The sequence below is a fragment of the Notolabrus celidotus genome, chromosome 23, assembly GCF_009762535.1.
Source record: "Notolabrus celidotus isolate fNotCel1 chromosome 23, fNotCel1.pri, whole genome shotgun sequence".
Classification (NCBI taxonomy): Eukaryota; Metazoa; Chordata; class Actinopteri; order Labriformes; family Labridae; genus Notolabrus; species Notolabrus celidotus.
In genome coordinates this window covers 12,421,545-12,435,256 of record NC_048294.1, presented here as the reverse complement: position 1 = coordinate 12,435,256, position 13,712 = coordinate 12,421,545, and the positions used below count along the sequence as shown (strand labels likewise).

General features: G+C 41.8%; 1 protein-coding gene across 4 annotated transcripts in view; it reads left to right on the top strand.

Moving 5' to 3' along the window:
- The first annotated feature begins 261 nt into the window (after positions 1 to 261).
- The window catches only part of LOC117807289 (regulator of G-protein signaling 12-like), a 55,142-nt gene continuing 41,691 nt past the window's right edge, over positions 262 to 13,712 (top strand). For 3 of the 4 annotated variants that reach the window (XR_004629941.1, XR_004629942.1, XM_034676514.1), the window contains exons 1-3: positions 262 to 457; positions 2,563 to 4,436; positions 7,441 to 7,533. Coding sequence is in view for 2 of the 4 variants with exons in the window: in XM_034676514.1 (XP_034532405.1) it covers positions 2,643 to 4,436; positions 7,441 to 7,533 (1,887 nt within the window). In the remaining 2 variants the exon portion in view is untranslated. Of the gene's footprint in view, positions 458 to 2,562; positions 4,437 to 7,440; positions 7,534 to 12,980; positions 13,335 to 13,712 lie in introns of those variants that run through there. The other variant, XM_034676516.1, reaches the window with a different exon arrangement.

The following is a 13,712-nucleotide window of genomic DNA, read 5'->3' as shown; positions in this document are numbered from 1 at the left end:
CGTCTTGAACAGTCTTTGAGATGGTTACAGAGCTTCCGTTGCTGTATTTCTTCATATAAATGGCGCAGTTTACTATAAAAAAGCTCGAGGAGGCTTTTAAATGTGATTTACTTTAGCGCACAGTGCAGACATACACTGACATCAGAATCAGCCAATAGCGTGCCTTCAATCGTTTGAATATCGAACGTGACAAGCGCGGTGATTGGCCAGAAAGAGACGTCACGTGTTCCGCAGACGTTACGCTGTCATGGTTACAATGAAAGACGCTCTGTGTGTCAATGGAGGGAGGTGCTCTCGCGCACTGCCATATGGACTCCTGAATCACGGCAGGGGGAATACTTGTGGAATATTTGAGAGAAGAAAAAAAACCATGTAAATATTTAGAGTCATGGCAGCTTGAAGGCTTGAAGGCAGACCCCACGGGAGTTTTTCTGGAACTTTTCGCTTCTTCCTAAAGGTATTTTCAAATGTTTGTACTCACAGCCGCGTTGAGAGTTTCAGGCTCGTGCAGTTTAAACTTCGTTTTTCTGGAACAACGGTTATAAAGTGTGAGCACGTGCGCCTCTCTTCGGGTGTTTCTGGTTTTAAACATGTTTTATGTTCAAATGAAATGGTTGTGAGAGGACTGGAGCAATTTTAAAACTGAGGTTGACCGAAACCAAACAGTGTGGTTGTCATTAAAGAGTTGTTGGTGAACAGGGAGCCAGCTGGCACTTTGTTTTGGGGGAGTGGGTGGAGGGGCGAAGGTTAGTCATTTGCAAGCTGTGTTGAGCATAAATGCTTTATGTGACTTATCTCTGACAGATAATTGTTAAAATAAGATTGATGGTGAGAAATTAAACTTTGAATGTATTGTGTAAAATATTTTATAATTCTGTATAAAAAATGACCTCGAAGCAAGAAGAATAATTATGCTGAACTGGAAAAAAAAAACAAAAACAATTTATCTAGCTTTAATGAATGATGTAATGAAGCATTTGCAGTTAGAGAAAATAAAATTCCCTCTAAGAGGAAAGATAAATATTTTTTACTCAATATGGCAGCCGTTTATAGACCACTATATCAAAAACAACCCAATGAAAAAAAGAATAACTTAGCAAAAATATAGGGCACTTGACATCCTCCAACTTGTATTGTTGTATTATTGTAGTATTATTACTATTTAAATCTATTTTTATTTTATTTTTTGGGTTTTTTATTTAGTTTTGTTGTGTTAGTTTGAGGCATAGATAATAATGTCTCAGACTTTTGCAATTTGTATTTGGAAAAGAAAACCCCCAATAAGATTTTTTTGTTAAAAAAGTCTTCAAAATAGTCTGTTTGATTTAAATAGACATACAATGTCGTATTAATATAGTTAACATGCTGTTCAATGTAGGAATGCAACACAAAGCTGAAGGATTGAAAATTATTTACATAGATTGTGATAACTGAATAATTTTTTTGTGCCATAGAACATTGTCATTACAATTACACAATATTGAAGACATAAGTACATAACAAGCATACAACATTCTTCTGAGCTCCTTTAATACAAATTTATATCTACATTTTAGCCTCTCTGGACTTGATTTTCTCTTTTTGTGGCAAAACTAAAACTATAAACATGCAGAGAGAAAGTACCAAAAATAAAGTAAATCAAGCAGTATCAGCACTGGACCTAATAAACTTTTGAAGAATACCAATAAAGTATTTCGACACAAATAAGTGAAGTGAGTTACAAGAATTAAAGTAAAATAAATTGAAATAAAAATAAAACACATGAATGTTCCTACAATGCACCTTATCAACAAAGTCAGGTCTCAGAGGTTTGACATTTCACCTATTTTGCCCAGTGTGATCTGAACACTTCTAGCCTTAAATTCAAAGAGAAAGTTACCTTTTCCATTCTGTAAATATCCAGTTATTTACTGTAGGTCCAGACTGCATCATCCATCTTTGGGCGAGAGCCTTTTTACCTGTTGTCAGCAAAATAGCTATCAAGCACTTGTCGACATCTTTTACTTCAGGGGAGATATAATTTAAATACATGGTTTTAAAATCAAAAGGTATTATGGTGTCAAAAATGCTCTGTATAGTTTTATTTATTTCTAACTGAATCATTTTTAAAGTCTTGTAATGAAGAAAAAAGACAAATAGTATTACAAAGCCAGCTTTTTTATAGTGAACATGCATCCATACATTTCATTTACTCTCTTTTCCCATTACGTTGATTTTTTTTTGTTTTCTCAATTGCTCATCATTCATAGTATAATATAATACCATGAGATAACAATGCTGGGATTGATTGTAGTCGCTTACTTGGGAGGGATCTCAACTTATTTTTCATGTTGTATTGAGGTAAAGTTTGTTTTCTTGTGGAAAAGCGGTCACCTAGAAATGAGAGAACAAGTTTATGAACAAGAAAATGAGAAAGCAAATTGAATTGTCTTGTCATCATGGGAAAAATGGAGTAAATAAAGTATATGGATACATGTGCGCTTAGGATGTTCGTACGAAAAAACAGTATTGTGGAAAAAACTTTTCTCAATGTTTCATCTCTTCCTCTTTTTGTTTTATTAGAATGACAACAACATTATAGTGTTGGCAACCTGCAAGTGTTTCAGTTCCCACACACTGGATCACAGCACCCTACAACAAAGATGAGGATCCAGGGACAGCCTGAGGGCGCGAGGAGGCGCCTGGATTTGAATGCAATCGGAGAGCTAAGGGGTGTGGAGGTCATCCGGAGTCGGGCAGGATATGGATTTACTATTTCAGGACAGAAGCCGTGCATGTTGAGTGGCATCCTGGAGGGAAGTCCTGCTGACTTGGTGGGACTTAAACAAGGGGATCACATCATGGCAATTAATGGAACTGACGTGTCCGCTGCGGCGCATGAGACTGTGGTGCAGCTGATTGGCAGCTGCAAAGGACCATTGCAGCTGGTGGTTCATGCAGAAGCCAGAATCATGGGGAACCCGATCCTTAATGACGCAAAATTCGGTAGTGGACGGAAAAGTGGAATCTACCAAAAGGCGGCTGTTCTCCGGACTATCTCAGATGATTCGAGCAACTCGTCCTTTAACTCAGGTGTTGCTGTCAACACCAAACAGAGGCCGGTGTCTGAGCCTGATATGTCACAGTGGGCACAAAACTGGAACTCTTTAGCTGATCGGTCAAAGCAGGACCCATCCAGAGTGGGGGACTCAGACTCTGTGTTTGCAGACACAGAGGAGGTAAATGCAGAGTGGAGTGTTTTAAACATGACTTTGGTGGTGGGCTATTTGAGCTCAACAGAACTCATCCTGAACACTACAGACTCAGAGGAGGACTGCTTGAGAGCCATCAGAGAGCGGATTCGACAGTTAGGAACAGAGCAGAGTACCCACACTCTGGTGATGATGAAGATTATGTTTGATTGCGTGCGACTTTGTGATGACGCAGGAGCTGTTCTGGCTGCTTTTCCCATTGAGAACCTTGTCTTAGGGGCTGTTTGTGCTGAAGACCCACGTTTCTTTTGCTTGGTCACTACAGCTCACATAATAAATGGTCGAGTACTTGGGGAAGGTCCCCTGCGGGCCTCCTGCCATGTTTTCTTTGTCGACCCAGAGCTAGGAAGCCATCAGGACCACATTGGTATTGCTGGACGTTTTGGCTTTGACTGCACACCAGACCCGGATGCTGAAGGCTGCCTTGAATTTCCCCTGATACCCCCGGATGTTCTGCACTTTGTCTCAGTCCTGTACAGCGACATGGGGGAGGCTGTGGAGAGGCTTCGAGTCAAACTGGACGTGGAGGCTCAGCAGCAAGGGAAAGAAAATGGCAAAGAAGGCAGTGCCAGCAGCAATGGTGACAGCGGAATTGGAAATGGTTCCCCCCCTGAGGAGAGAGCAGATAGGGATTTTTCTTCTGTGATCCTAAACCACCCTGGAGCCCACCTCCCCAGCTGTCCATGGGATTACCCCATGTCTGAAGACCTCACCCCAATAAACCTCTCCAAGAACGGCCAAAAACTTAATCCGGAGACCAATTCCAGCACACATTCCCTTTCAGAGTCTCTACCAGGCCCTGACTCTCTTACCAGCTTTTACGGAGGTCCCCCACCCAGGCTTGAGTTCCAGTTCAAGCCCCCACCACCCCCCCTGCCTCTCAGTAAGAAACCAACCTTCTTTGCAGATCCTCTCAGAAGTAGCCAAAGATGGTTCTCAAAGCCAAAGTGGCCAAAAGCACAGAGTAGCGATCCTGTGCCTCAGGTGACTTCCAACAATTGCAACAGCTGGTCTTCAGGTGTTAGCCACAGTGCTAGCATGAACAACCTTCCTCCCCCTATGAGCCAGATCCCTCCAAACAGGTACCGGTCAGCGGAGGTCATGATGCTGCCTCCCAGAGAGGAATGGACCAAACAGCTTCTGGAACAGAGAGAAAAACAGCGGAAAGATGCGAATACCAAAAATGTAAGTACCGTTTAAAGTCACAGAACAATTGTCCTCGTCGCAGGGGTCACTGGTTCGATTCCCAGCCGCGTCTATTTCCTGGATTTCTTCCCCTACTCTCTACCACATTTCCTGTCTCTCTTCAGCTGTCCTATCTAATAAAGCCAAAAAGGGCCAAAATATAACTTAAAAAAAAACAAAAACATTTAGATATTAAGTTGAAATTGTATATTTCTCCCATGATGCTACATTTCACTGAACACTGTTAATGCAAGCATTCAGAGCTAAAGCCAGTTCACTTGCAGTACATTGATTGACTGGTAGAGCTTAATCATTCATGAGCAGGCCATTTAGCCTATGTCTGTTTAAGTCACAGATTTGCATTTTTTGAAAGACTTTTGGGGCCCTTTCAAGCCTTTATTGGAAGGTTTGCCAGTATAGTGTCAGAAACTTGGAAGGGAAAGTGGGGACTATAAACTCTGTACATGGGGTGTGTGATTAAATCAGGGTTACCCAAACTTTTCAGCCCCTGACCCCCAAAATGTATGTGCCAAAGACTCGTGACCCCCACTGTCCCTTAAAAATGATTTAATGTGGCTTCATTTAGCTGTGTTTCCTGTGCTATTATGAATTAACCTGCTGCTACTGATGCTTTTGATAATTGACTGTTTACTAACCCTAAACTTAGGAGTCATCTGGCAAAAAGAAATGTAGAAAACTCATTACATTTTATATTTCCAAGGTTTTAATTCAAGTTTAGCTACTATTTTAGTCAATATTTTTTTACTATAATGGGTGAAATGCACTATTTTTGGATACATTTTGCCAATTCAACTTTTTTTATTGCATTTTTTCAGTATTTCTTTGTTCACCACAAGTTAAAAAAATGTATATATAAGTAACACAAAACCAACAAAGAGATGAAAATTCAAAAAATTCAAAAATTACAAACATAAGAATGATAATAAAGGAATAATCATAATTAACAGTACAACCCAAAAAAGGAAGAGAAACATAAGAAAAGAAGCTAAATAAAGAAAAATAAACAGTATTTAAAATTTTTAGATAACTTTAAAAAAAAACTTAAAGAAAAAAACATTCACGAAGACATCTCACAACCCCCCATTTTTGTCTCGCAACCCCCCCAGGGGGTCCCGACCCACACTTTGGGAACCCCTGGATTAAACCAATAAGCAGCGCCCCAGCAATGCATATTCTGTATGAAAGTTTGAACCCAGGCTGTCTTAGGGAACAGTTTGTAGGGCTGTTAAGCTCTTCTTTGGCCTACCTTCTCTTCAAAACTGAAAAAAGTATATTCATAAACATTTAGATTCCCAGCTTCACAAGTCAGTAATTGGATTTGTACATTTCTAACCTCTTGGCTCTTCCTCTTTTCAAATCTGAAAAGCAGTAGAAAAGGCCAACACTGGAACAAAGGCAAAGATTGTCATCCAAAAACATCAATAGGGTAGCAAAAGTCAGTCTGATCTGAGTCCTGTCGCGTCAATCATCTTGCGGCTCTTCAGGTTAATCTGTATCTAAATCCTGTCCGAACAAACCACATCTCAAACAATATCCAGTCGCTCTGTGGCATTTTTAACTGATTTCACACAACAATTACAGGGAACAGCCTCCAATATAGAGCTATAGTTGGAATTTGAGAAATGTATGTACATCATGAGAAAAACTTTTGACCCATTTTATCTTCAAAAAACATACCCCCTTTGATTGGAATTCCTTACACCAAATAGCTCCATTGTTAGTGTGGCGCTGCTGAGACAACAGCATCTGTTTCTGCACTTCACTCAGCCACACAGGAAGCATTAAAATGCTCACATGGAGTCGAGTTTCCAGACACTGAGGGGGTGTTTTTGGTGGCACCTAAAAGGAAACAAAATACCACTATTTCAACGGTCAATTGGTGCTGAGTGTGGATTGAGCCCCCAAAAGCACCTGTTACGAGTCAATGATGTTATTGTCGTGAACCTGAGGAGGGACGGACTGAGATTTTTTTAAATGCTGGTGTCCTCACTGCCCACAAGATGGCTCTGTGTATCCACAGAGCGCGGGAAATAAGGAACTGAGCCTCCCTAAGGAGATCAGTGATGTGTGTGTGATTACTTTCCTTTTCTTAGTCACATAGATGCCTATAATCAGTTATTCATGCCATGTTTTTAAACACAGATCAAGTAATTTTAGCTCCTGTTTTGTGCTCCTGAATAAACCAGTGCTACAAATCCTCCTGTTTTTGTTCTTTTTATTGCATTTATTGCTCTTTTTTAAACAAACATTTTATCCTATTCATGTATCACAATCTGCACTCGTCTCCCAGCTTGTGTAACATCAGACTACAATCTTGTTACAGGAAGCCAGGCAAATTACAGGGTAGAGCCATTCATGCCATGCAGGGGTCATTATCTGCAACTCTTGTTCAAACATAGGACACAGCCTCCGCAGTTATAAGCACAAGGGGATGGCTGGTTAAACTGCGACCTCTTATTCTGACGTCGTAGGCGCGAGAGGAGAGCTGATCTCTCCCTGAGACTTTGAAATGAAGTGCTTTTTGTGTCTGTACCTTTTGTAGCTTTGCAGCTGTGTCAAAGTATCTGCAGTTCTGTGTCTCTTTATACTTGTTATGATTGCAAGAGCACAACATTAAAGACAATCTCACTTTGGTTGGAGCACTACTTTTGCACAGCCTTTGCCAAAGCTTGTGGGCGATGAAGTTAACTAGTTTGCAAAGATTTATGCATAACATCTTGATTCCACATTTCTGATTTTATAATCTATTTTTTGGGCCTGTCTGTGTTTACCTTCTACAGTTTAAAGACAAGTAGTGACAACATTAATGCAATGAAACTGCCTAATATGGAGTAACAGCATCTCGGACGTGGTGTTGTTAGTCGACTGTCTACTTATTCACATGGTTCTATCAAACATCAAACTGGTTACCTAATGAAATCCAGATAAAGCCATCATCAGCATTGCTCTTAGTCTCATTGGGCACTGCTTTTTGTTCCCACAGGGCTCCAGGTTTTGGGGTGTGGGTGTTGGCCGGGCTTCCAAACGTCGCCCTGCCAAACGTCTCAGCCTGGCACGATCACTGGACGACCTCGAGGTAGGCACCAAGTCCGTCATTGTTTCCACAGAGTTAGATTTTTACGTTTGTTCTCCTCATCAGAGCCATTCATACGTTTCACTTTTTTCATACAGTTCGTTGTGATTGAATTGCTCAATTAACAAAAAGAAAAGGGGAAATCAGCAGCCTTTTGTAGAGGATGAGAGTTGTAATATGTATGACGTCTGATCATTTCAGTTCCTCCTTTTCTGCAGAATATGCGTCACTAATGTGGACATTCATTTAACCACCCCCATTTCTCATTCTGCTCCATGTTCAGCTCTTTTTAACCTTTCATTTCCGTTGCCTTGAACTCTGCGTTTTGCTGCTGCACTTGTGGCACGGGGTGGCTCACAAAGTGCTCTTTGTGTGGGCCGGAGCTGCGCTCCTGTTTGTTTGGCCTCGCTAATGAGCACTGCTGCGCAACTGAATATCGCACTCACATTTTCTCATATTAATGTCGCAGAGGAACGCTCTCTTTTTTTTTTCTTCTTCTTCTTCTTCTTCTTCTCTCGCATTACTCATGCACACTGATTCATATTCACATAAACACACGCACTGTTGCTACTGCTCATAATTGCAATGAAAGCACATGAACAGACAAAAACAAACCCAGAGAGGGGCATACTGTATCGTGGGTCCATGCAGGCATTAGTCACAGCCGCACACAGACACACCCGCAGATCACACATTGTACCAAAAGCAGGATCTCCATACTGACAAGTCATATTGTTGATACGCTCCAGTTTCAGAGGAGGTCTGCCCCACATCTACAGATGGAGGATTACACATAGCTATAAAAGGTTACAACAGCTGCAGAGTTGCTGCTCGCACACAACTTTTATGCTGTCTTTCATTGTAGATACACCGTGGACTCAAGACTGAAGTATGGTTCTGTTCTTCAATGAAAGTGCCCGAAGCCCCAAAACATCACCCCCTTTTTTTTATTACTCTGTGTTCAAACCTGAGAAAACTGGTTGGAGTTACTACAAGGATTTTAAACTTTGATATGATACAAGTTATAATCAAATTATATCAACACTTGTTTTGAGAACAGTGGCAACAAAATTGAACTCCTGGGTAGGGATGCACGATATTATTGGCACATTATCGGTATCGGCCGATTCTGGCTTTAAAATGAACTATCGGCCAACACGCTGAAATCTGCCGATATAATTAACCAATGAAATAATGGGCTGCTACACACATGTTGGGCTCATGTTTTAAGGCAAATTTTAATTTAAGCAGCAGTCTGTAGGGTACATGTAGTTTACTAATTTAGGCACATTTACTGTCACAGTTGCACTTTTCACATGTTCCCTTTCAACAGAGGTTAGGTACACTACTCCTGGGCACTCAACGTTTGAGTATCTTTAGTGTTTTGCGACTCTTCAAAATGCAGGTGCAGAAAAAGTCACTGAACAGACACCATCATCGACATACAGAGAAACTACGTCTTATTCGTGCTCACTCTCTTTACTTTGTCTCTCTCTCTGTTGGCTGAAAATATGACTGCCGATCTTTCCTTTTCATCAGCCTTGGCTATTTCGGATAGTGCCAAATATAAAAACATTGCAGATTGCATCATCTTGAATCCTGTGGTATTGAAAAAAAAATCTAAAACATTTTGGCAACCTACTTTCCTGTGAGGGTGCAAACTTTCAAACAAGTTGTGTTTCATTAAATTCAGTTGCTATGGTTATTGCTTTTGAACAATTGCACAAAAAGACAGCGAAAAATGACCATTGTTCTAAACAGCTGATGCAGTTGTTGTGGAGGCATTGTAAGGAGACATTATTCTGATTTCTGTTAAGTTGAGACTTCGGAGACGTGAAGCTTCAAACTGTTGAAATCAGCTTTCTATTTTCCACCCATAATTTGGAGCTGCTTTTACGGAACGAACCAACATTTGGTGGTGTGATCTGGATGCTTTCACACTCATACTTGGCAATGAGATCTCTCTCTCACACCTCAAGTTTGCTCTGTTACACAATATTTGCACATCAGCAATACCTAGACTTCACACCTTGACTCTATCAGGAGCACCGTCAGGGAGGGATAGACACGCTCAGGCTGGTGTTATATGATTGAAGTTTCAGTCATGTCAAAAACACACCAGCCTTTCATTATTGGAGCAGCATGGGTAATATTTCTTCTGAGCCGGATCAGGCACTGACATGTTGGCTCAGTGGAATAATTGGCTCCGAAATAGCTGAAGTTTGGTTTGGCATTATGGGAAAAGACTGTGGTTTGAAAAATAGAGTTATGAATATGACTTTAAGTTTTGGCAGGTCTACTTCAAACTTCTTATTGCCTCTGAAAAAAAAAAATCTGCATTCAAGCAAAGGAGTTGACTGCTTGTTGCTGCAGGCATGTCCTCAGAGGAGTTGTTTGTATTGCACAGGAACATACCATCTGCAGTTATTCAAATGAAATGTGTTGAAGATTTTAATTCACTCTCCAAACTTTACAAGGTTTTCTGTATCAGTGAGTAAGACGTAATGTAAGAGGAGTATATTGTTCTTCAATGGCAGGTGACATCTAGTGTTAAAGCTCCTCTAAGTTTATCACTGGACTGAAATTAACACTGATGCCTCTGTATGACCTACAAAAGCAAACAGGACCATCAGCAACAAGACTGACAGCTTCTATATTGTAAGTTTTGATGTCTGAAACCACTACGAGGGGGTCGGTGTCAGACCTGACGCCTATTTCAATGACACATTTGACTGTTAGAAGAAAGCAAGTTCAGAATTTTTGCAGGAAGCACTACCTACAAATATAGTGCTTTTTCAACCCCAACCCACTCGAGGCAGATGGCTGTCTAACATGAGTCTGGTTCTGCTGGAGGTTTCTGCCTGATAAAAGGAAGTTTTTCCTTGCCACTGTAACTTGCTGCAAAGTGCTCTACTCACTGTCAATTAAGATGAGAAAAGACTGAGTCTTACCCATAGACTGTATAAATAATGGACATAGTATCCATGACGTCACTCATCTGTTTCTGAAACGCTACTAAAGGTAGCAGGAGTACCTGGGGCAACTTTTGGAACAGGAAGCATCAGTGAGAGGTGCTTTGAAATTGAGGTCATAGGCCCTGCCAGTGCAAAAAAACTGTGTCAATGGACCCTTAAGCTGTGTTCTTTCAAAGATCAAATTCACGCAAAATTAAAGTCTTAATGCCAAATGCAGCTTAAAGGCATTACCACCGCATCTAATCAAAGCCAGTAACACATCCTCTGTAGTTCTGAATAATGATAGTTCTGTGCATTCCTGGTATTAACACCCCAGGGAATATCCTATGGTTGTCAGAGGCAATCAGATCCACATCTAAAACGTGGCTTCGGTGTCTTATTTCAAGAGCTAACTTCACCCTGAGTTCATGGTCAGAGATCAGATGGCACAAAAAGCCCCCCCCCCCCTCCCGCCACAGCAAACTCACACATGTCTAGGTTTTAAGAACGACTCATGTTCTTGTTTGAAGCACTCTGATGGAATAAGAGAGAAACACTAGAAAGCAAAATCTCATTCTCTTTCTAAGGCTGCGCTGACACTTCAGAGACAACACACGAAACCCATCAACCTATCAAGCCTATTTACTGAGAAAAACTGTTGACCTTAAACGGCTCCCTGCTCATTCAAGAAAAATAATGCCGGTATGAACTCGATGATCTGAAGTGTTTGTCTCCAGCGGCTCTTTCAGAGTCTGTTATTGTTGTGAGGGATGTCCCGAGGGATCGCTCTCATGGCAAATCTGGCAAACATCTGCGATAAGCTCAGCGTCGGTGTTTGCACCTGGACTCACAAGGACACTGTGTGGGACTGTACACACTCTTGGAGCCCTCCTGTTTGAAGCCTCGCTGCTTGATGTGGACGCTCTTTATCTTATTAGGGCCCGAGCAGCAAGGTCGGCGAAGGCCCTATTGTAACCCTGAGGGTTTTTCTTTCTTTCTATCTAGTAATGTAAATTGCCTTTTTGGAGCCTTCAACATGCGCGAAAACTCATCAAACTTCTCACACTCATCAGGATTGGCGAAAATTTCTATATTCTTTTGATCCCGTGCAAAATGTCCCAAAAATGGCTCAATAGCGCCCCCTTCTTTCGAACTGGGCACCTCCTCATCATGGTTCAACTTGCATGCATGACATTTTTTTTCACATATCTATCAAGCCAAGACCTACAAAACAGATGCTTAATGTCATGGTGAAATCCCAACAGGAAGTCAGCCATCTTCTTTTTTTTCAGTTTTTCACCTGATTCGCAAGGGTACGTATTTCAGAGATCTTGCCCATGGCCTTTTCTCCAATCGAGTCAGAACAACGCACATTCTGTCCTAGACACATTGACAGTTCAAAGTTATTAGAAAAATATCACAAAAACTAAAAATTGGGGGCTTGGCAGACATTCAGGCGATGCAACAAACGCACATGTCTTGCCATAAACAGGAAATGGATTTTGGGGGGGCTTTAAAATGCACAAAATCTCAACAAATCGGCCACACATATGCCACTTATCCCATTTATATATTTTTGGGCTCTCGTCCTAAAAATTCAAAAATCTGCTCTCTAGCGCCCTCTAAAGGGTTGGAAAAAGAGTAAAATAACCCTCCCTTTAGAGTTTTTTTTAACCTTCATGCACGATTTCTGACATGCATATTCAGGGCATCAGGACACACAAAAAAGCCTATTGCAGCCATATCCTAAAATACACAGGAAAAGCGCCTCCTAGCTTTGAATGTGAAAAACGGCCCCCCAAGTAAGGGTGCATACTTTTATGGTACACAGCACCACCTGCTGCATATTAGGTGGTGGTTGCAGGTGTGTTAAGGCCCATTCATTGCTGCTTGTGGCTTTAATATTTCTTGCCATGCTGGACATTTTCAGTCACAGCGGCTCAACGCAGAAATTACCAAACGTTTGTTGGCTTTCTTCTCACAGGCTGGGATATGTAGCCTTTGTCACCTTATGCTCGAAGCTACACATTATTATCTTCTGCTTTTTGGTGCCCCATCATGCTCATGCTCATTAGAGGCAGAAACAGCAGTAGAAATTGTTTGTGCTGCTCATGTTTTGATGCGTGCTGAGCTTTTGTTGCCATTCTCTCTTATGTCAAAGAATGTGCTGCTCTGAATCTTGTCATCTTATTTCTCTCCTCATCAAAGATTCCTTGTTTTTGCTGCTTTATCACCCCATGACATTGAGTGTGTTTAACTTTGCAGAAGTGACACCATTAGCAAGCTGATGTGCCCTGTCCCCTGAGGTGCTGCTGCATGTAAAAACATCTGCTGATAAGGTTTTTAATCTCCTCAAGCTTACTCTAGGTGCCTTCTGGGAAAATTTGGGGCACCTCTTCTGCCCTTGAAGAATGAAGTTCCTCCCCTTCTTTTAGGCGCAGAGACATGAGTAGCGCTTGTTTGCATATCTGCGGGAAATAGATCCATCCTGTGGGTGTAGCAAGAAATGGCATGAAGACAGAGACAGAGACGGGGAGGGAAGAGGAGGAATTTACAGCAAATAGAGAGAGAGAGAGAGGATGGAGGGAAGAGAGAGAGAGAGGGAGGGAGCTTTTGAACTCCCAGTAGCTGTCAGGATTTCGGCTCTCCCTCATCTCCCTCCTCCTCCTCCTTCCCCCTCCTCGTTCCTTCTCTGTCTCTCTGCACTGCAAACACTGACTCGCACACGCACCGCGGAGCCTCAGCGGATGGACTCGTTTACACACACCGAGCGTGTGGAGCAGCAGCGCTGAAGAAAACACACGCACTCACACAGCGCCATACATGGAGCAAACTTTAACTCTCAACTCTGTAAGTCTTCAAAAAAAAATCTTCTTTTTTCTTGTTCTGTCTGTCTCTTCTTCCGTTCACTAATGCCATCTTCATCTTTCCCCCTTTTGCCGCTGTTACTTTTTCCCCCTCTTTGGGCTCTTTGTGGGCTCCTGTTGTAGCCTTTTGAGCGGCGTACAGTGGTTAGCTTGTGTGGTCTGTCAGAGGAATGTTTTGACCAGTGCCAGCTGAACTCTCATGTGCTGTATGACACACACACACACACACACACACACACACACACACACACACACACACACACACACACACACACACACACACACACACACACACACACACACACACACACACACTGCGTCGCTGTAAAGAGTGAAATGCGGTCCAGCATCTATATCAGGA